Source organism: Archocentrus centrarchus, chromosome 6 (assembly GCF_007364275.1).
Source record: "Archocentrus centrarchus isolate MPI-CPG fArcCen1 chromosome 6, fArcCen1, whole genome shotgun sequence".
Lineage (NCBI taxonomy): Eukaryota > Metazoa > Chordata > Actinopteri > Cichliformes > Cichlidae > Archocentrus > Archocentrus centrarchus.
The window spans coordinates 24,429,378-24,452,172 of NC_044351.1; the positions used below are offsets into that span (position 1 = coordinate 24,429,378).

The window sequence follows — 22,795 nt, forward strand, 5'->3', positions numbered from 1 at the left end:
TTACATGTTCTTCCTTCAGCTAAGGCACGGTCCATAGCGATCCCTGTTGATCTGGACAGTCAGGTCAACACTTTGTCTCTCAAGATCCATAGTAACATGGTGCAGCGGGCAGCTAAAGACTGGAGGATCTCTGCACGCACACGACCTCGCCGGGAGCCACTGATTGGGCTTGACTACAGGAGCATCATAGAGAGGCTGCAGGTGAACAGTCTACTGCTATGCTAGCGGCTCTGAGATTATCTGTAGGCACTGCAGTGCTTTGAGCCTAATGTTAATATCAGTTGGGCAACATGCAGAAGAGGTAATATTAGGCAAGTGAAAATTTTGATCTGATGACTGTGCTAAGCTGTTAAAATGCATCCTCTGGGTATATTGAAAGTTTCAATAGTCACAGTAGTGGGCTGACAAATTGACATTACCGTCGCCTGATATTACACAAGGGATAAACATGCATGTTCATCAGCATTAACGGTCTCCACTGCAGAAATTTGAATGTGTCTCTTTGTGATGTACAGGGGGTTGTGTCCTGTCTGGAGGAGCAGTTCAGTCCAAAGGTTCAGGCCGAGTTTTCTGTGCTGGTGGATGTTCTTCACAGCCCCGAATTGCTGTTTCCAGAGGATGTTCGTTCACGCTTTGAGAGTGGAGCTTTTATGTCCAAGTAAGCAGCTCTCTGTAAGCTGTCTATAGAATGAAAGAGGCCCACAGGCCACAATTTAAAGCGCTTATCTGATCATTGGGACAGCTAGCAGCATGGCTGACTTAGTATGTCGAGGTTGGGTATGCACAATTTTTGACAGAAGTTGCAAAATGAATAAGGGAGCCAAAAAGTCAATGAATGTATTTGTGGCAGTGGCCCACATTAAATGACAAATTAATTTTAATGAAAAATACAGACACCGTGCTGTTACGGTTTCTTCTGTGACCTCCTCAGGGAACAGAAAAGGTGATTTCACCTGTGCTGATCAATAAAGCGTGGCCTTGTTTTGTGAGCAAGTGACTGTATTAACTAGAAACATCTGTAAATGACACAGCATCTCGTATCACTCTGCCAGACTAATCAAACACACCAAGAAGCTGATGGACAAAGAGGATAAACTGTGTATAAAGATCCTACAGACACTCAGAGAGATGCTGGAAAAGAAGGAAAGCTTTGAGGAACCTGTGAGTACATGACACTTTGTGAAACTGTTACTTAAAGACACTTAAAGAAAATGGATTAATTGAGAAAAAATACCTAAAAGTTTGCTTTGGATTTATCCTTGACTTCATGTGCTGGCAGTGCTGTACTCCTATCAGCAGTGCAGTGTAGTCCTTGTTTTCACTCAGGTCTGTCGGCCCAGAGCCCAGACTCCCCTTCATCAGTATGCTGTGGGCCTTTTTGTGTTACATAAGGCAGGGAGGCACTTGAGGACACACTCACACTGAGAGGGAGAAAAGGAAGGAGGAAGTAAAGGAAGGAGGGAGAGGGGGAGCACTCACTGAACCAACAAATCAATACTGCAGCGGGTTGGGGGTACAGGAGCCCCTGTACTGCTGCACCCTCCTCTCAGCCAGAGGCCTGGGAAGTGAATGACAAGAGTCGGTAGGATGACACGCAAATTTGTGTAGAGGAGACTCAAGGAGGTGGCTACGTGTGTGAGTGCGCACATGTTTGTTCACAAGGGTGGAAGGTGAGGGCCGAAGTACAAAACATCAGGTCTGTAATCACTTCTTCCTCCAGCTGTGTGGCAAGCGAGGGTGCCACGGTGAAATTCACACAGAATGTGCTGTTCCAATAAAGACCTTTATCAGTGTGCACAAGTGTGACACGGCAGCTCTAGCCTGCAGCTCTATTTGTCATGTTTTAAAGAGAAGTGGGCGAAAGCATGTTGCTTCCTGCATGCATATGATTATTACTGGCTCTCATTGTTAGTCCACTTAAGGTTTTTTGTTGCACTAGAGCACAGCTTACTAAAACAGAACATATTTCGGTTCTTTTTACCTTCTATTTCAGTGTAATAGCATTACTAATACCGTCAACACTACATTGCTCAAAAATAGTACATGGCAACTAGTTACTTCAAGCTGCTTGAGGAGTCAGAGTTTTGCTTCTGCCTATTTGTGTTTGTATCATGTGTCAGTCAGCCAAACTGTGTTTGTTTGGTTTTTTTTGTTTGTTTTGTTTTTTTAAGGAAAATGATTCAACAGTTGTGTGGAACGAGATAAGAGGAATTCAAAGTGGAAAAACAGTCACTTTTTATTAAAAGCCGCTTCGAGAAGCCAGACAGTGCGGTAACGATATGTGAAATGTCAGTTTGTGTAGGTGTGCATGAGTGTGCTCGAGCATGTATTTGCGGCCTCTTTGTCATATCCGTGTAGCCCTGAGTGTGGAGCTGCAGCCTTACTGCACGGGAGACGGAGAGAGAGAGAGAGAGAGAGAGAGAGAGAGAGAGAGAGAAAAACGATTGATGGAAATAATGAGAGAGGGAGAGGCAGGCAGACAGACAAAAACAGAAGGAGAGAGACAGAGTGACAGCAAAGGCAGCAGAGGTTGGTGGCTCCCCTAGGGTGCAATGAGTGGGTGGAGGAGAGTGAGCAAAAGAGATGGAGGGAGAGTCATTGAGGGAGCGAGAGAAGCAGCCATGTGAGGAGCCATGTGAGTGGAAGAGGAAAAAAAAAGTGGGCAGCGGCTGCAGGGATAGGGATTGGAGAGAAGCAGAGTCTGCTCAGTCCATGAGGAGACAGGGCAGGGGGTGCGCTTACGTAACAGCCTGCAGTGGCTGAGCCAGCGTCACGTGGATCATCACGTTCTCCCTCCCCTCTCCCTCCCTCCCTCCCTCCCATCTTACTCTCACTCTCCTGTCCGCTTGCTGCCTCTGTCTTCCTCCTTTGCTCCCTCTACACTTTGTCTCAGTCTATGGCATTCTGTCTGCCCGCCTGAGTATTATAATTATTATTATTATTTATTTTTTTTTTTTATATCTTGCTCACCCTTATTCCCACCCAGGCCCTGCTCAGTGTTTGCCTTGATCATGCCAGGCATGCTGGTTGGGCAGAGATGGCAAAATCTGTAGTAACTGTACAGAGATGTGTTGGCTCTGACTGCTGCATGTCACTTGTTTTGGCTATCAGTTGAGGGCCACTTTAAATGTTTGTACTCCCACTTGCCCTTAAGAAGTCTGGGATGAATTACTGGAAGGGGAGTTACAAACAAACTAAATTGTAGAGATTTGTTTAGTTTTGTTCTTTGTTTTTTCTCCACACATTTTGATAAATGTGTGGTGATATTATTCTGTACTTTTATACTAACTTACTTCACTGTAGAAGGCACACATCTCAAAGTCAAACGATGGGCCCTTTGCTTTTTTTAAAATCAAGTTAAGTAATTCTCTAAAACTGCTTAGCACAAGAGTTTAATGGCACTCAAACAAGGGCACACACTTGATGCCATTATTTGCAATGCAAGGAAAGGCTTATGTGTGTTTTATTATTTTTTGCCCAACAGCAATAGGCCCAAAGGCTATTATCAAGAGAATACTTGATAATAGGATCAGCTGGTTGTTGGTTTCAGGGATTTGTTGGCAATAATTAAAAAAACAAAACAAAAAAAAAACAACTAAATTTGCAAATGGCAGCTGCCTGAGATTAAAGTTTTACTAGTCTGTATTTAAGGTGTTTTTTGAATAGACGTATGCATATATATGTAAACAAGTCTTGTTGACAGAGGAATGAAAAAGCTAATTATGTAATCTAAACCACTCTCACATGGTTTCTTTTTCCCCTCTCTTTCACACTCATCTGTCATTCACACGCTGTCTGTCCCTCATTCTGTCTTGCTTGCCAAGTTTCACACCACCTGCCCAAGGCAAAGCAGATTTACAGATTACCACCCTCTCGATGCTAAGCGCATCACACACAAACACACATGTAGATGGAAAGCCTCACTCAGACACACACACTCTCCCAGGCATGCAGTGTCATGCTGGCTGCCCCTGTGTGAGCTTATCCAGCAGGCTTTTCATTGTTTGTCTCTCTGATGGGAATCATGGTGGACCGTGCCTTAGGTTTTCTAGGTGGAGAGGGTCAGGCAGGCAGAGAGCTACATGAGCTCATGCGTACATTGTAGAAGTTGACCTTTGGCTGGATTCAGGCTGAGACAGCATGCTGAGTTGAGTCAGAAAGTTGGAGTTAGCAAAGGTCTAACCAAAATCAGGATCTGATTTGTGAAGTTTAACTTATCTAATACAAAAAAAAAGTTCTAGTACTTGGTCTTTGGCAGTTTATTTTGCTACGTGAACTTATGCCGAGGAGGTTCTTCTTAGTTCCTCTTGCCCTTGCTTCCCTCGATCCATCAGTCAGGTGTCTGTTAGGGGAGCATTATGCTTTGGTTTCCATGGTGATGAGGGATTAGAACATGTTGTTTTGTCTAGTCTGGCCGTGACTGGGCGCTCGAGATGCCTCCAGACAAGGAGCGTGGTGCCTGCCGAACTCTTTTAATATTAAGCAGTAGAGGAGAGAGTGAATTTCACTTTCACTGCAAAAATATCCTACTAGGAAAAATACAAAATACTGAAATATACTCATTTGAAGTCAGAAAAAGTCTGCCAGTGGGGTAAGCAAAAATGTTTTCTTAAAACTACCACAAACTCTAGTCAAATTTAATCCTAGTTAAAAAAAAAAAAAAAAAGAGAGAGAGAAACCCTTAGTTTTAACCCCGTGTAGCTTTTATAAAAGTTGAAGTTGCTTAAAATTAGACCATCATGTGCATTTGTCAGACTTCTTTCTAGTTCACCTCTGGCTGAAAAATAGATGCAATACTTTCCTGAGTGATATCAGTGACTTTACCTTGATACCAGCAAAATAAGCAATGTAATATGTCTGTGATGAGATCATTTATATTTGAGAAATAAATAAATAAAAAACGAATTTTCTTATTTCCTTTCTTCCAGTGTGTAATTATCTCGAAGTTTTCAGTCACGCATATATCTAAAGGTTTCTGTGAGTGCGACTGGTTGTCACCGTCACCGTATGTGAGTTAGGTTACTTGTACTCTGAGAGGCACATGACAGCAAAAGAGAGCGAATGGTATGAAGTGCAATTTGTATTTGAATTTATGGCTCCTAGGTTTTGGTTTTGCTAATGCGCACAGCTGGTAGACAAAAAGACAGAAACACCATCTGGTAAGGATATAATACTCATGCACTAAAAAAGAATATGGTGAAGAACACTTTTTATTAGGATTGCCTGTAGACCAATATTGAGGATGTCCTCCTTCAGTCAGTGATTGGTATCTATGTCGGGTTTTAAGCCATCCCTTATTTTATAGGCTCTCATATGTGGTCACACCTCTGTTAAAGTTGTTTTATTGCAGTGTTGGCCTGATGGTGGCACAAAATGAAAGTCAGAGGATCACTAGCATCATTAACCTCTCATCCTTAGGACCCGAGCACCCACACCAAATTGGATTGGAATAAATGCAATATTCTCTCAAAACCATAAATGCCGACCTCGAGGTCGCGTCACTGTTAACCAGCAACTGAGAATAAGTGAAATTTTTGATCTACTATATTTGCTAGACTTAAAGCCAGTGGATCACAAAAACCAGATGGCTTTTTACTCTGAGGACCATTAATGTTTCCACCAAATTAAATTTTTTATTTATTTTTTTAAAATTTGTTGCTGTTTAGATTTTTCAATAGACACTGCAGTGGCTAAAACACAAGCCCTCAAAAATGATTAGATTTTCCCCTTGCTTGCCTTATTATGTCCACTAAACTGCATGAGTTCCAGTGAGGCAGGAAAAACAGATGAGCCTTGTTTGCAAGCCAACCCATCTTTCACATCATAGTCTTCTTAATAAACTCAATTAGTTCATAACAATATTAGTGAATAACACATAACACTTCCACCATAAACCCGCTGGTTAAAAGTCAGGCCTTCACTGAGCAGACCTGTTACTCAACGCTTGTTTACTTGTTTACGCTTGTATTTCCCTGAATCGTTCTCACCAATTGCTCTCACATGTGGGCTTAATTTGTTTTGCTGATGTGCTTGTTTGTTGGGTAAAAGCATTTCATGCGCTGTGGAACTGCAGTTCGAAAACATAAATGGCACCACTCGATGTGCGTGTGTCTTGCAGGATTTCAGATACCATTTGTAACCTCTTAGCCTTGCATACAACACTGCACAGCTGCTTCTGAACGTTTCATATCCAACTGTAGGTAAATGAGTTGGAATGAAATGCATATATGCAGAAACGGTTCACTTTAATGGAGTTGACTAATGGCAAGATTTCAGAAAGGGTCTCAGTTATTGGTGGTAGTTACAGACCAGGCTGTGTTCCCTCATGTTGTTTTTAATCTTTGTTTGTTATTGTGTTTGTGGTATAGTAATGTGACTGTATGCATTTAAATTTTTTTTCCTTCATCTTTTTTTTTTTTTAAATCTTCACAAAATCAGTGTCTTGGAAGAAGAAATCTTACAAAACACATGGATATGGATATGTATTTTATTATAAAAGGCTCCCACTTTAAGCTTTTCATTTTCTCTTCAGCTCCAAGCTCACCTTAGAGACAACTGAAGTTTTTATTAGATAACTTGTATCTCGTGCTTTTAAACCATACTTCAGATTGAATTTCCCTTTGAGTTTTTGTCTCATGTTAATGACCACAATGCAAGAAGGCAGAGTTTCAGTTTGACAATGTGTCCTGATCAATGTGTCCTGATCGATGTGTTGGCTGAAGCTTCTGATGCTTTGTGATTGTGAAGTTGTTGGATTGTCAAAGCCTGAGAGGGGAAACTGTGCTATCCCACTGTGTACTTGAGTCCTGCTGTGCATAAAAGACAGACTGACTCCTCTGTTGTGGGAGAAAATAATGCAGAAAAGAAGGCCTTTACCCTCCCACCCCTCTCATCTCAACCTTGTTTGGGGTACATTGTCCTCCTTCATGGCCTGACTCTCTGCTTCATTGTCAGAGCTCAGCAACTCAAATTTCTCTATCCAGGCACTGTATGTCCTGGTTTACAGCTGGTATTGCCCTCCAATGCATACATGAGTTTTCAGACCACCTAAAGAAGCACAGAACAGGCGGTTTCTTTTTATCCATGCTTCTCACCGGAGTTACAGGAATCTGTAGACAGCAGAGCTGCAAGAGGTCTGGAAGGGGGAGAGGGTGGGGGGAACCCAAAGGTGGGGATCGGCAGCTCATCCCCAGCTTGGACACCAGAGCCGCAGTGTGGCGTGCCGGTGCACATTTTAAAACACCACGAGTGTCTGCTCATTGCTAGGTTTTGTTTGTTCCTCTCTTCCTCCTGCCACCCTCCTCTTACTTTTGTCAGTTCTTCTCTCTCTCTCTCACTCTCTCTTGGTCTGGTCTCTCCCTCTCTCTCTCGTAGCTCTTACATCACCTGACTAGAGTTTTTCTTGTCAATGCAGCAACAAGCAGATGAGTCAGGCAGGGCTGACTCTTCTCTACTGCCATCCTGCCTCCTCTCTCCTTTCTCTCTGCAGACCTAGCCAGCAGACTGCATCACCCAGAAGGGAGGCAAACAAGAGGAAAAAAAAAACCTGTCACCACCCCACCCCCTTCCAGCTTCTTCCTGCAAGAGCATTTTTTTTTTCCTTCTTAGTGGTACTTCCTGTGTCAGGAAAAACGGAAATGCTAAGTCAAACATGGTTCAGTCTGCAAGGGAGCATGTATTGGGAGGCATTGCCTTAAAAAAAGTGTAGTGCTGAGGTTGGAGATGCACGGAGATTGTGTCTGTGTACTGGTGTGTGGAAATGCGACACTGGCTCAATGGGTCCTCACCTTCAGTTCAAGAAGTGTGTGTGTGTGTGTCCGCGTGTGTGTGTGTGTGTTTGTGTGTGTGTCCGTCCGCATGCGTGTGTCAGTTTCTGTGAGACAGCTCAGCCAGACAGTGCAGGCAGACAAGTGTCTCTGCTGACTGCAGATGAGATGGAGTGTTTACTGACACAGGGAGCATCAGCTACACGTGCTCCTACACATCTTTGCTCTTTGGCACTCTTAGTTTGAGCATCCTTAGCGGAACTGTATCTGGGCAGCCTTTGTGGCGAGACATTGAGGTGCATCATTTATCTGATGCCTTGCTATCAGAATAATTAGACTTTTTAGTGAGCTTTTTTTTTTTTTTTAATTAATCCCAGTAGTAATGACCATTGTTTCTCTTTGATAATTCAGTTTCCTCCTTCAACAGTCACATTGCATTTTCCACATTCAAATGCACCGACAATTTATAGTGAGAAGCAACTACTTACAATGGCGGCAACACAAATGAGTCATATACATCTGAATACTAATTAGCTGTATGTGTCAGCCAGCACCCTACAACAGTAGAGAAACTTGCAAAAGAACAAAGATACCAGATAATTGCTGAATTTTTGGTGCATCAGTTACAAACTGCAAAATTCTGAAATATTAAGGAAATGCATTAATTTTCATGCAAACCTCAGGACAAATGCACAAGCAATGAAAAAATGCCCATTACATGTCTATGGGAGTATGGGTGAGGTGATGCCTTCAGATTACTTGTCTGACCAACAATGCCAGTCAATAAATAAATCAGTCTTTCTTTGTATAGGATCTTTCATGAAGGTTAGTGCAGTTCAAATTACTTCACAGATGATTCAACATTGTACATATAAAAGCTACATAAAAAGAACGAAATAAGACCAAATATAGAACAAAATAAATACAATGACATTTGCAAAATTTACAATATGAGTAAAGGCTTCCTGAGTCTGGAGTCAGAACATTTATTTAAACTTTTAATTAATTAACAACTACCCAATGAACAAGTAATAATTTCAGCTTTTAGTTACTTTACAGCATCATAAGTTACAGCCAGAGGTTAGAGGAGAATGGCCAGATTCCGCATGTAGGAAGGCAAAAGTAACTCAAATAACCTCTCATTACAACAGCATAGGGCTGCACCAGGATTATCACAACTATTTTGATCACTATTGAGGTCATGATTATTTGTCAAAATCATTCATTGATTTTTATTGACAAAAATGTTTTGAATTGCTCTGTCATGTAAACATAGCATTACTTTCACATTCATGTTGTGCTACATTCCTGCCAATGTACAAAATGGGTCATCTTCATTCACCTAAATTCACTGCAGCAGTTAATATAAATGAAAACATTTGACCAAAACTTAAAAATATTAAATCAACAGGCACTGCTTTCACTTTTACATTGTGCTACATTTCTGTTATTTAAAATATCTTCAAATAAGGTATTTATTTACTTGATCCAAGTGCAGCTCCTAGAAGCAAAATAAAAAAAAAAACCAAACTCTTTTCATTCATTGTACCTGCGTGAGGGATGAAATTAAAACTCGTAGCAGAGTACTCACCAGCTGTGAGATCCCTCTCTGCAATGTTTAGCATACAGTGCGGGCTTTGCCAATTTGGGGTAAAAAATGTATCGGGGGATAACACATCTTTTGTCCAGTATGTTGACCAAACTCCTGAAGCCTTCATTACACACCGTATTTAGTGACCACATATTTGCAAGTTGTGTTGGTGATTTCAGTGCATCTTTGTGAGTTGGATGGATGTGCAAACACACTTTATGTCTAAGCTGATGTTGGACGAGTCACGTTAGCAACCACTGCGTTGTTTTTCTTGGCTTTCATGCATTAATTATACTGCAATTAATGTCTGTTTTCATGGAGCTAAATAAGTTAGTTGTGTTGCGTTGTGGTGGAGACAAAACTTTACAGCACTGTTTCATATGATGTATCCTCGGTTAACATCACTTTAATTGTGCGAAGCTAAAATCGTGATCAATATTCAAATTCGATTAACTGTGCAGCGCTACAACCAAGAGCGGCTCTGAATGCACAACAAGTCGAACCTTGAAGCAAAAGAGCTACAGCAGCAGAAGACCACACCGGATGCCTCTCCTTTCAGCTAAGGAGCAAAAGTGAGCATAAGATTGTTGTGTGGTCTGAGTCTCAATTTCTGCTTCAATTTTAAGATGGTAGAGTCAGAAATTGGCATAAATGCCTTATATCAACAATTCAGATGTAACTAATAATGTATTCAGGTGTCATTTCTGCTAGCCTACTAGCATGTTTCCATGGAAACCATAAGTGACTGTCCATTCATTTTTAACTCCGCCCCTTATCTGGCTCTTTTTTCAGTCTGTTAATCAATGAGTAATGAGGTGTCATCAAACACGAAAATATTGAGTTGTTAGATTACCATAGAAATGGATGCTGACCACCTGCAGTGTTCATACATAATTTATCTTCCTTCTTTCCTTCCTTCCTTCCGTCCTTCCTTCCTTCCTTCCTTCCTCCATCCATCGCGCCCTGTGTTGTGCATTAAAAATAGATGGTGAAATGTACAATGCAAGTCATCCACCTGTCAGTCACACTTTGATTACACAACCACTGAGGGAAGATTATCTCCGTGAATCTTTTCATCTCATTTCTGCTCATCTGCGTCAAATGTCGCACAGACAGAGAGAGATATTTATTAGAAAGAAAACAAATGAAGTTATTAAACAAATGAGCTGCTAGAGGCAAGCTAGTGTTGTGCAGGGCATTGTTCAGTACATATGCATCAATAATCCTTGCACACAAATGACCCCTTCTGTATAGCCTTTTTCACTTGTTTCCACTTGTGTGCTTGTGTGTACATGGTGTGTGAAAGAAGCACAGTGTGGTCATATTTTATACAGTTAAAGTTGTCTAAGAGAGGGAAGACTAGCTTTGATCCCAAATAGTTTAGGGTAAGGTCAATAGTTCATGGTCTATGTTTTAAAACAGAGCTCTGTAGGGGATTTCAGGCCAGAATAATATTAACCAAAAATCTTAAAATAACATCTCTAATCATTATGGATGACCTTTTGCCAAACACGTCCTAGCTGCTATCCCAGAATCTCTCATAAATGCTCCGATTGGATCGAGATATTGGACAACATTGTAATTGTCATGCTCTCTCAAGCTCCAATCTCTTTGTTGATAAGAGCATTGTCATCCTGCAAACCACTGCTTCCATCAAGGCAGAAATGTGTCATGGGATGATGGCGATGATTCCTATTAGGTGAAATGAGATGAAATCTGCTCAGCCCTCTGAGAGATGATTGGATAGATTTCATGCCAGTGAATGCACCTTACCACAAATGTTCCCTTCTTAGTATTTGTCCTTCATTTTGATCATTTTTACAGTTATTGCTCTTAAAAAAAAAAAAAAAAAAAAAAGAAGCTACTTTCTCTACATCTGTTAAGTGTGAATTTCCAAGTTTAAGGCTCATACTCTGTCAGACTTTTATATGGATTTAACATTATGATTTCTGTCTCCACAGGGAAACGAGTTGAGAAAGATTCTCCTCACACGCTACTTTGGAAATCAAAAGCTTCTCTCCAAGTCAGAGCTCGGGAGTGGAAACAGCTCATCTGGTACTGAGAGCCCTAAATAAACCCAGTAGATGCTGCAATAACTACTCACAGCAGAGGAAACAGTAACTAAAATGACAGCACTCCATATCTTAGGCAATATACTCTTTGACAGTTGTTGGCAGACTTAAGAGGTTTCTAATGTACGGCATAAATATTTGGCCTAGACAGGTGTGGAATAAACTAGAGGTGTATTAAAAAACAAATCAATAATTTGTGAAGTTTTACCTGTTCAGAACACTTATATTTCAATCAGGACCACTATAGGCAAAAGATGATTTCCATCTGCAATAATATATATGGCAATATGGCTCTGTTATGCGCATGCATGGAAAGCCAGAGGCAATGAGAGAGGGAGCTGGCAACATGCATGACATTTTTTTTTAAATCAGAAAAGGGATGAAAATCAGGAGCTGGGCTTTAACTTTTCAAATCATTGCAGGAGGTTCTCCCATGCTAGACACTGACAAGCCAGGCACCAACGTTGTGGAGACCCAGTGCCTTTTGGACAGTGTTGGGGCAACAGAGTTGGTAATTGAACTCATCGTCAACAGCAAGAATGATCGACTGTTTGAGGAGAGCATCCAGCTGGGCATTGGCCTTCTCAAGGGTGGAAACACACAGATACAGGTGGGCTTCACGGACGCACGAATCCTTTATTTAACCCTCCACATGTTTTAGAATTACGCTCATGACCATTTTTGCCTCCTGACCAGCACTCATTCTACAGCCAGCTGCACAAGCAGAAAAAGTCAGAGATGTTCTTCAAGGTTTTCTATGACCGCATGCGTTTGGCCCAGCAAGAGATTCGTGCCACTGTATCGGTCAACATGTTTGAAGTCAAATCCGGGAAAAGGGATGATGACAGTGATGTCAGTACTTTCAGGTCTAAGAAAGGTACAGTTCAGTTCTTTACATTATTTATCTAATATTATAGCAAAAACACCACATTATGTCCACACAGCATTTGTTAGCTCAGCTGTCTGAAAAATGCAGCTAAGCACTGTGTCAAAATGTCAAAGTGAAGCTGAAAGTAAGTAAGTAAAGTTCATTTAAAGTGAATCACCTCTGTTATAATGTCAGTGGTGCCTAGCATTTAAAAGTGCAATACTGAGTCATGAGGGTCACGTCCAGGCATTTCCATAGAAAGAGTGAGTTAAAAAAGCCACAAACTCCATTATAACTGAAAAACCTTAATGCTTTTACAGTGTCCCACGTCCAGAAGTTCAGTTTGGTTTAAAACAGCAGTGGTGGATAAATCCAGAATGATCTCTGTTGCTCTGCTGACTTCTGTGCAAACTGTTGTTCCCAGTTCAAGCAGTCACATGTCTGAAGCATGTGACAGCCCACATCACAATCCTATCAAAAGGCCATTGTATCAAGATTGGGTGTTTTTATGCTACAGAAACCCACTCAATATTTGCCCACTTGTCAGTAAAAGTCTGTAAATATATACATTTTAATTAGTCTAGAGTACAATTGCCACACTTATAAATGGAAACCATTTGCTTATGTGTCCTTTTAAATGTTACTATCCTGCTCTGAAGTTAAACACTGAATTATGTTATTTTATTTATTTATTATTTTAAAATCCTTTCTTCATGGTGTTTGTAGGGAAAGATTTTGGGCGTCATATCAGGGAAGACATGCGAGGGCAGCTAAAGGAAGCCTCTTCAGTGACCTCAAAGGCCTTCTGCGCCTTCAGAAAGGAGCTGGACAATGATCTTGATAACCTTGGCCAAAACAGTGAGCAAACTGGTGCAGAGGATGCTTCAGAAGAAACTCAGATGAGCCCGGCCATCACAATCATGAAACCAGTCTTGCGTTACCTACAGCTGCTCTGTGAGAACCACAATTCAGAGCTGCAGGTACTGGAACTCTTCGTGAACTTTGAAATGCGATCATTAAATTGATTGCTTTTTAAAAAAAAATTTTTTCTCCCTCTGCTCTGAATCCAGAACTTTCTGCGCAATCAGAACAACAAGACTAACTACAATCTGGTTTGTGAGACACTTCAGTTCTTGGACTGCATTTGCGGGAGCACCACTGGAGGCCTAGGGCTGCTGGGACTTTATATTAATGAGAGTAATGTGGATCTGATTCGCCAAACACTGGAAACCATTACAGAGTATTGCCAGGGACCCTGCCATGAAAACCAGGTAGGTTGGGTGACTAGTTAGTTGGGAGAAAATGCTAGATTTATTGGATAGTCAGGTTGTCAGTATTTATTTAATAGAAGAAGAACTATGTGAATATTTCTGAACACTTGTTCATCTTTTCCCAAATGTAAAGAACATACAGTATCATTAAAACTATAGTGAAAAGCATTCATTCATTCATTTATATATATATTTAAGAGCTTAACTGAGACTGCGATGCACATTATTTTTTGCACTTCTGCAACTCTGCCAGTTAAAAAAAAAAAAAGTGCTCTAAATTTGGCCCGTTATCCCTTCAAGGTAGTCTCCTTGTGTAATGTCATGTGCTGTGAATCTGTGAATAGTGTTTCTAAATAACCCTTTAATTTGAATGTAATTCACAAGGAGACAAATCTGGTGAGTAAGGTGGGCTTTGAGGGAAGATTATGTTGGTGTGGCCAAAAAAAACTCCTGTTTTCAGTTTGTGCAGGTGTGTAATGGATTACATTAGGGTCATATCCACAGAGGATTTTTCCTTTAGACATTACAGTAGAACTCCAAGTTCTAAGGGATGAATTCATCTTGCACAGTCCCATGAATATAGAAAAAAAAAAAAAAGGCAAGCATGTCATGCTCCTCACCCTGTGTGCCACCTTTGGGCTTGGACAATGTTGTCTCTTCAACTGAAAATTCCTGCTTGATCTCTGGGTTGCAGCCATAACATTAAAATTTCCTGGGCACCTCAGTGTTTAGCATCGTTACCTTAGCATTGTTACCTCACGGCAAGAAACTGTGGTTTCGAACCTGCTGGCCAGCTGGGGTCCTTCTGTATGGTGTGTCCATGTTCTCCCTGTGCCTGTGTGGGTTTCCTATAATTGGCAGGAGGAGAAAATTTGGTGATTCTAAATTGGCTGTAGGTGTGAATGTGAGCATGAGTGACTGCCTGAGTTGGCCCTGTAATGAATTGCAATCTGTCCAGGATGCAACTCTCCCTCCAAATGTGAGTTGGGACGGGTGACAATGTGTTTGGTAAGTGGTTAAGCAAAAACTCATGTTTGAGGTCTGTGGTGAAATTTTGCATATGCAAGTGGTCATAAAGGGGCTGAATTATCTAAAAATGGCAGATGCACTGGAAGTAGTCTAGACATTGTTCTAAAAATGTTCTCTTTACTCCTTTATGGGTAGAGTTGCAGAACTTTGTGATCACACTGCTGTTTTAATTATGAGCTGTGGTATAATAACCTGTCTTACACGATATCTGTTATTTGGGTTTAGCATGACTTGTAAAGTGTAGACACTTTCTTCTGATGAATTATACAGTACCAGTCAAAAGTTTGGACACACTCTCACATTCATATGAATGGGTGAGGGTGTCCAAACCTTTGACTGGTATTGTATATATCTTCATGTAATTTAGCTAACACTAACTACTACATGTGCATTTTTCTTTTCCAGAGCTGCATAGCTAAACATGAGTCAAACGGTATTGATATTATTATAGCACTGATTGTCAACTCCATCAAACCCCTGGAGAAGGATCGGCTAGACCTGGTGCTGCAGCTCAAGGTGAGGAGTAGGTGTATGAGAGAGGTCTGGGAGGTGACACACTTCCATTAGCATATAATGTACTTAGAATGCCGCATAGTATTAATTAGTTATAGACATTAGCAATTGTTCAATACTTAAAAGGGCAAATACAGCCTATGTTTACTGGCTACAGTCTACCTGTCTGACTGCAGAGGTTTTCAGTAGTGCAACCCTTTAGTCAGGTCACAGCATTCTGCTAAAACTGCATCCATCAAGTATCTTTCCCCTCAGTTACTCAGCTTTGTTGTGCATAATTAATCAAAATATAAAAGTTGATTATTGGGAACTTGTATTACAGAACAATGCCTCCAAGCTCCTGTTAGCTATCATGGAGAGCTGCCATGACAGTGAAAATGCAGAGAAGATTCTCTACAAGATGAGACCTACTGAATTGGTAAGTGTGGTAAAGCATATACACAAAGTATATCTGATATGTCCAGTGTAACAACTGACTTTTGTCACACTTTTGCTTCAGGTGGATGTAATGAAGGACGCTTACTCTCAGGGTTTGGTGAGTGAGGACGACGAGGACAGTGTGGGAGACGAGATCAGACCCAAAGATGTCGGACACAACATTTATATCCTGGCCCACCAGGTAATAATTAAGGCATCACTGCATTTGCCCTGTTTGTCTGACCTTCTAATAACCACTGGACCAATGCACTACAGGAGTGCCAAATGATGGAAGACTGCTTCTCTGAATGAACTGCTCTGACAGTTTTCTGAAATTAGTTTTTGTGATGTGACAGTGGTTGTACTGACAGAAAAGCTTTAGGCATTTTTATCAAGGCAGGTAGTCACTACACAACTAAATACACATGGTTCACCTTGTCAGGAATGAAGGAATGAGACAGGACTACTGTACTGTACTGTACTCCTTGTTTTGAATGTTGTGTCCATCTGAAGTGTCTCAGTCTTTGTCTAAACTGTGTGTAAGTTGAAGAGTGCAGGCCAAGTCTTGTGGGGTTTCACTTCTGTCTCTTTAGAGCCAAATGTCAGACAGGATATTTAAGTCTAACTAGCAGATGTGTTTCATCATCATAAGCAGTTTTTTGTTTTTTTTTAATGTTTGACTTATATTTTTGACCTTTGAACTTACAATACACACACACACACAAACTTGTATATTTGCTTTTGAATATATAATCCTGATATATTCTGGTTAATTAAGACTTGCAAAAGGAGAATTATATAAACTAAATAGTTATTTTAATTTCTGTACAATTACATGTTTTAAATCGGTAAATAAATTATTAAAATAAATTTTAAAAAGGGCCAAAATCATCCAAACCATCTTAACTGATACATGGGATTTATTATTTTGCCTCACTTTTTACTCTGCACATTTCAGATAAACTGATGTCAGATCAACTACACAGAGTAAAAAAAATTAAGAAAATCTCATTTGCTAACTTGGATTTTTAGCTGTTCTCACATCTGTCAAATGAACACAAAACAGGAAAACAACACAAAAAATTAAAAAGACTGGAACCAAAAATCACTCCCAAATGGCAGTTTCTTGTCCATCCATTGTTTCTTGTGCCACGGGTGCTCTTTTTGTATGTCTCTTTTATTAGCAAGATTACACAAAAACTACCTTGGTGGAGTGTGGATATAGCAAGAAACTGTTAAAATTGATCTGGATCACTTACCTTAAAATTATTATTATTTGAAATAATGGCCTTGATAGTAGATGGTAGCTTAGGATCTAATATAAAAAAAAAGTCATAAAGTTTGAACTTGAATGGAAACATTACAGTAATTTCAAAAAGTATTGTACAGTACCCCTTTTCTACATTTTGGCACATTACAACCACAAACTTAAATGTATTTTATTTGGATTTTATGTGATTTGGAGGTAGTCCTCCTTCTTCATTATTCCATCTACTTTGTGCAGTGTACCAGAACATGATGCTACCACCACCATGCGAGTTCTATCTTAAATCATCTTTTCCATCCCTAGTTGGCCAGGCACAACAAGATCTTGCAGCAGAACCTCAGGCCAGGGTCAGGGTTGGGTCCAGGGTCAGGCATGGACACGGATGATGAGAAGGATGACGTCCTCCTTTATTATGCCAAGCACACAGCTCAGATAGAGGTAAACCTCATTAGCATTTTGTGTTTTATCCTTGTAATCTCTAAAACTGTTTTTGAACTACCCAGTCATATCAAAAACCTTTAATCAGGAATCTTTGTCATCAGATAGTGCGCCATGACCGCACCATGGAGCAGATTGTGTTTCCAGTCCCTAACATCTGTGAGTACCTCACAGAGGAGTCCAAGATGCGTGTGTTCACCACCACTGAGAGAGATGACCAAGGCAGCAAGGTTAACGACTTCTTCCAGCAGTTTGACAACCTCTACAATGAGATGAGTTGGCAAAAGAAGATCCGCAGTAAGTCTTCTTTACATTCTGAATCCAGGTCTTGGAAAATAATGATGGTGGTGGCAGCAGAAGCAGGCTGCAGGACCCTAAATCACGATTCCCATCCAGCATGTCTGGTTATGTTATTTCCACAGTAAACTGAAGGGCTGGCAGTGATTTTGTGTGTGCTGAATTTGTGTGCCTGTACTTATGCTTCCTGTTGTGTTTGCACAGAAAATAAGGCTCTGTTCTGGTTCTCAAGTCACATCTCTCTTTGGGGAAGCATCTCCTTCTACCTGGCCTGTCTGCTCAATGTTGCTGTGGCTGTGTTTTACCCCTTTGGTGATGATGAAGATGAGGGTGAGAATATCTGCATATTTTAAAAAATGTATTTTGTAATTTCAAGCCAATATTATTATTTTTTTAATCTTTTGATAAGAAAACCATTGTGGTTGTAAGTGGTCTGCAAATAGCTGGCATTGGGCATGAAATCAGCTTAATAGTGATAATAATGATACATTTTATTTTAGGCGCCTTTCAAAGCACTCAAGGTCACTTTACACAGAAGAGTTAAAAACAATAAGAATAAGCAAAAAAAACCCCCCCAAAAAAACATGTAAAATCACTAAGGACTGACCTTGTTCATTATTTATTTAATCTGGTATAGATTTGCCACTATAAAAGTAGATATGAATTTACCATCTATAGTCAATAACACCATGTGAAAGGCAGCGAGGATTTTCTTCTTTTTGTACACTGTGTAAAATCTGTATAAGTCATAGTATGGACAGCTCCTGGTGCTGAAATAAAATCTAATAAACTTACTACAGAATGCGAAGAGTAAAAGTGCTTCATTTCAGCTAAATGATGTTTCTATTTAAGACACACTCATTAGAATTATTCAACTGAAATAATGAGGGGATTTTATTTTTCTAAGTTACATTGCTGAATAAGGAAGCATATGCAGAGAGCGAGACTATTGGCTGTGTGCGGAGAAGAGGATGTCAGTGAGATCTGGCAAATTTATAATGATGTCAGACTAAATAACTGTTGGCAAGGGGTATCAATTTAAATAAATTTCAAATTTGATCTGAGCAACTGAAGCAACTACCACTGACATACGTGTGACATATGATGTGATATGAGGGAAGCCTATGTAACCAGTGTAACCAAATAGCAGGTAGAAAGCAATGGGCAACAGTGAGATGCCATTATGTTGACTTAAAATTAGGGCAAGTGCACAGATCGCTGTTTATTCTTCTCCAAAATTACTGTTTTTTAATTCATCATTTTTATACATTTTGATGAAAAAGTGATGTTTTATTGAAAATAAAGGTGCCTGTAGCCCAGCTTAGCATCATACATACTGGTAAATAATTCAGAAATAATATTTGGTCTTGATGCATCTGTCTGATTTTACTACATCATCTATTCACAGCTGTTTTATTAAACAGTTTCAAATTTTGTAATCACTTTTAAAAACTATGGAATGGTTGTGGTCCAGAAGAACACTCATTTTTAATTAAAGTAAGTCTATAACAATTATTATTATTTTGGACTGTTAATTATTAATGTTTATTGCTTTGTTTTTGACAATTGAAAATGGCTGTTCTGAGTCACATGACACTGTTTAAAGGCCTTGATCACCTGTAGTCCACAAACACTGGTGTTTTATCTAACATATCTAATCAAACAACAAGGAGAAAGTTTGCATAAAATGTGCTTAAAGGAAGTGTTGCCCATGGTATTGTGGTATCTTTGGAGGTGGGACAACTTGAACTTTAATCATCTTTATAGGTATGCTGATTATGGGTGATTTCATGTTATTCCCCTCCATTTCATGCTGATATCTAATTACCACCAAGTAACCAACACATTTTATTCTTTATCTCTTCACATGATATTCTTTTGCAGTGTTAGAACACCCGACTTTAGGTTTTGTTGAATATGGAGGGAATTGCCACCCATATCAGTTACTTACCAGTTTTATAGACTCAGTGCAGATGTGAGAACATTGTGTTTGCTGGTGTGCCTTGGTGTAATTCACTGAAATGTAAACATACTGCACATGTGGTTGCTGTGGCATACAGAAGTGTTTAAGATAGTTTTCTGAAACAGACTTCCTCAATGAGCTGTCAGTGCTTTGCAGTGTCCTAAAGAGCCCTGAGCATCACTCCGCTGATTTACTCAGTGAGCTGAGGAAGAGTTGGCTGTTTTGAGTGACGATGTCCCTATGGATGGCTGTTTGACTGTGTTTCCTTTGACTCTTTACTAAGTTAAACTCTTAGCTCAGATAAATAATCCATTAGAGATGTCATGTTTAAAAGCATTGATGTTTTGTGCCTTGTTAAATTGTTTATTCTTCCACACAGGCACATTATCCCCATTCTGGAATATATTACTGTGGGTAGCGTTGGGCGTCTTCACCGCCCTGCTGCCTGTCTTACCCAAGCCAATGGGCATCGGGTTCTTCCTGGTCTCCCTTATTCTGCGTGCCATCTACACTATGGGCCTCGGCCCTGCTCTGCTTTTGCTTGGTGCTGTCAATGTAAGTGAAGAACGGCTTGACGCTGTTTTTGGAGGACGTGTCTGTTCTTGCCTCTTCATGCATACAAGCTTTGTACTTTTTTGTCCCTGAGCCTTGTTTTTATTCCATTTTCAGCTTTTCAACAAGTTGGTGTTTCTTGTAAGTTTTGTGGGCAACCAGGGGACGTTCACTCGAGGCTACAAAGCAGTTGTGATGGACATGCTCTTTATCTACCATTTGGGCTATGCCATCATCTGTGTCCTGGGCCTCTTTGTTCATGAGTTGTTCTACAGCTTTTTGGTAAGAAAGCACCATTGCATTGTGACTGTTTTCTCTGAATGTTTGCTGATGGCTTACTGATGATGGTCTTCCTTTGCAGCTGTTCGATCTGGTGATCCGAGAGGAGACGCTGCTCAATGTGATAAAGAGTGTGACAAGGAATGGCCGCTCCATTTTTTTGACAACAGTTCTGGCCGTCTTTCTTGTCTACTTTTTCTCCATCATCGGCTTCCTCTTCCTCAAGGACGATTTCCGCATGGAAGTGGATCGCCTTCCTTCACCAGGTCAGAAATCTTTAACTTTTAAAGCACTCTAATTCATTACTGTGGCCTGCTCCTTGTCATAAATCCCTTAAGCTTTAGGCTGTCATTCGCAATTTCCAGCCCAAAAATACTGATTATGCTTATCACCAGCCCAGCGTGAGATTTAAAACCAATTCAACCAAATATTGACAGTTTCACTTCCACCGAGTAAAAACTGTTTAGAGATACAAGTAAGATTTTTATAACACTGAGTGAGTGGACACTGGTGGTGTTCATCATGTGCAGATGTGACTGCAAGAAATCTGATGCAACAGAAATCAGTCACAAGAATGCAACATCTATTTTTGTCACAGTACTCAATGAAGGTGTCGTACTTTAAAACCTTTGAAAAAGCATCGGTTGCATTTTAGAACAGAAATGATGTGGACCCAGTACAGGGGCTCCAGGTTGTCAGTAATAATTTAAAAAAAAAATTATTACTGAATAACAAATAAATAATAATTTCTCCAATGTAAAAAAGATCAAATCTTCTAGTACAGTAATTGCAATGTCCCTAAATAGAGAGGTGTATTTATGTCATCCTTTATTCATCTCCCTTGACTTTGTTCTATGCTGTATAAGGATCATAATAGGCTTTTTCATTCTCCAGAGAGAATTATAGTTGTGCTTTCTGTCAGTGTATCTTTCTGTTATCCTTTGACTGCTCTGCCCATGAATTTAACCTTAGTTGTCCTGAAACAAGTTAGCACTTTTTTCAGTATTTTTTTTTTTTTTAGTCATGAACATGTGTGTGGTGTTGGTGAGCTGTTTTCCATTTTCTTAATTTATGTAAATGATACAATGTAATGCATCAATAAAGTGATAGACTTGCAGTGTAGGCCTGTACCTATTTTGGAGTTCAGAGTTATACTAAGATGCTCCATGTCAGTTTCACCACACTAGTTGATCCAGTGAGTTAATTTTTTTCTCTCACTTTTTCTGATTTACAATTTCTTAATTAAAATGGTTAAATCCATGTTTTCTTGTGCATAGTCTCTCCATAGAAATTGTTGAACATTTAGAGTAAGCCATATATACATACCCAGACACATGTTTTGAAAACACTGTGGAGAGTGTGGGTGTGTTAATGAGCTCCGGCACCCACGGTCAGGAAGACATCCTGCTAGCACATGTGCACCTGTTGCATAACCTGGTGGCCGCGCCATCCTGTGTTTTACTGAATAGAGCACAGCAGACACAGCAGAGCAGTGGTGGGTTATGTAACCAGCTGGGCTCACGCCTCTCTGTATGTTAGCTGAACGCTGAGTGGAGATACGGTGGGAGGGGTGCTCCATCGAAGCTGAGGAGCACCCTATCCACACTGCTGCCAACTTAGTACTGTGACCCCTGCACCCCTTCTCAGACCCCCTATTCCACTCAGTCTTTTCTTCTTCTCCTTCCTCCACCTCCTGTCACCTAGGCCTGCCCTCAGTTCTCCAGACTATCAGGGTAACACTCTGATAGTGACTGTGCATCTGGACCTGGTGACACTAAGGTCCAGATGCACAGTTCTCTTTCTTATGCCTGTCTGCCCAAGCAGACCTTGCTCAGGCGGTGCAGCTCCTCTGTTACTCGGGGCTTTGCCGATGTGCAAATGATTTGCTCAGGTTTTTTCAGCAACACTTCACCGCCCACCCAGCAGCTGCTGCCTCAGTTTACATAATGTCTGACTATATCTTTCTTGCTGATTTTTTTTTTCTTTTTTTTTTTTTAAACCAGCACTGATGTGAATTAGCGAGAAGAAGTGTTTAATGCAGGAGTATAATTTAATAATTTTCTTTCATATGGAAATGTTCAGTGCTGTTGTCACTGACGTAAATGTCCCATGTTTTTGTTCTTCTTGTAGGAAAAAGGGATTTATTGAGTAACAGCGATGTTGCGGGCTCATGTTTGAAAGACAGCTGCCCTGCTCCTACACCCACATCAGTTCCTGGTAGGTTTTGGGGTTAAATTTGAATGAATATGTCCTACTCATTGTGAAAGTGTGCGTGGACAAGTTTTAAGATTTTGTGTTTTGATTGCGGTGGGTGTGTATGTGACCTGGCAGTGATCACTTCTTGAAAAGTTACTAAAACGTACTGAGACAAACACGCACACACATGCTGAGCTGTGCACACAAAGAAACTTGATGAGGCAGGGGGTGACTCCTACTCCTGTTTGTTCTCCTGTGTCTCCATGGATCACCTGC

General features: G+C 40.4%; 1 protein-coding gene across 1 annotated transcript in view; it reads left to right on the forward strand.

Annotated features, from left to right (window-relative positions):
* The window catches only part of itpr2 (inositol 1,4,5-trisphosphate receptor, type 2), a 59,254-nt gene that overhangs the window by 25,151 nt on the left and 11,308 nt on the right, over positions 1–22,795 (forward strand). Inside the window, exons 35-52 of the mRNA XM_030730893.1 lie at positions 20–201; positions 516–658; positions 1,053–1,161; positions 11,319–11,412; positions 11,852–12,039; positions 12,126–12,306; positions 13,024–13,277; positions 13,368–13,568; positions 15,003–15,113; positions 15,433–15,528; positions 15,610–15,729; positions 17,098–17,232; positions 17,337–17,529; positions 17,734–17,859; positions 19,872–20,047; positions 20,162–20,326; positions 20,406–20,589; positions 22,454–22,540. Coding sequence (XP_030586753.1) covers positions 20–201; positions 516–658; positions 1,053–1,161; positions 11,319–11,412; positions 11,852–12,039; positions 12,126–12,306; positions 13,024–13,277; positions 13,368–13,568; positions 15,003–15,113; positions 15,433–15,528; positions 15,610–15,729; positions 17,098–17,232; positions 17,337–17,529; positions 17,734–17,859; positions 19,872–20,047; positions 20,162–20,326; positions 20,406–20,589; positions 22,454–22,540 — 2,745 coding nt within the window. The remainder of the gene's footprint in view (positions 1–19; positions 202–515; positions 659–1,052; positions 1,162–11,318; positions 11,413–11,851; positions 12,040–12,125; positions 12,307–13,023; positions 13,278–13,367; positions 13,569–15,002; positions 15,114–15,432; positions 15,529–15,609; positions 15,730–17,097; positions 17,233–17,336; positions 17,530–17,733; positions 17,860–19,871; positions 20,048–20,161; positions 20,327–20,405; positions 20,590–22,453; positions 22,541–22,795) is intronic.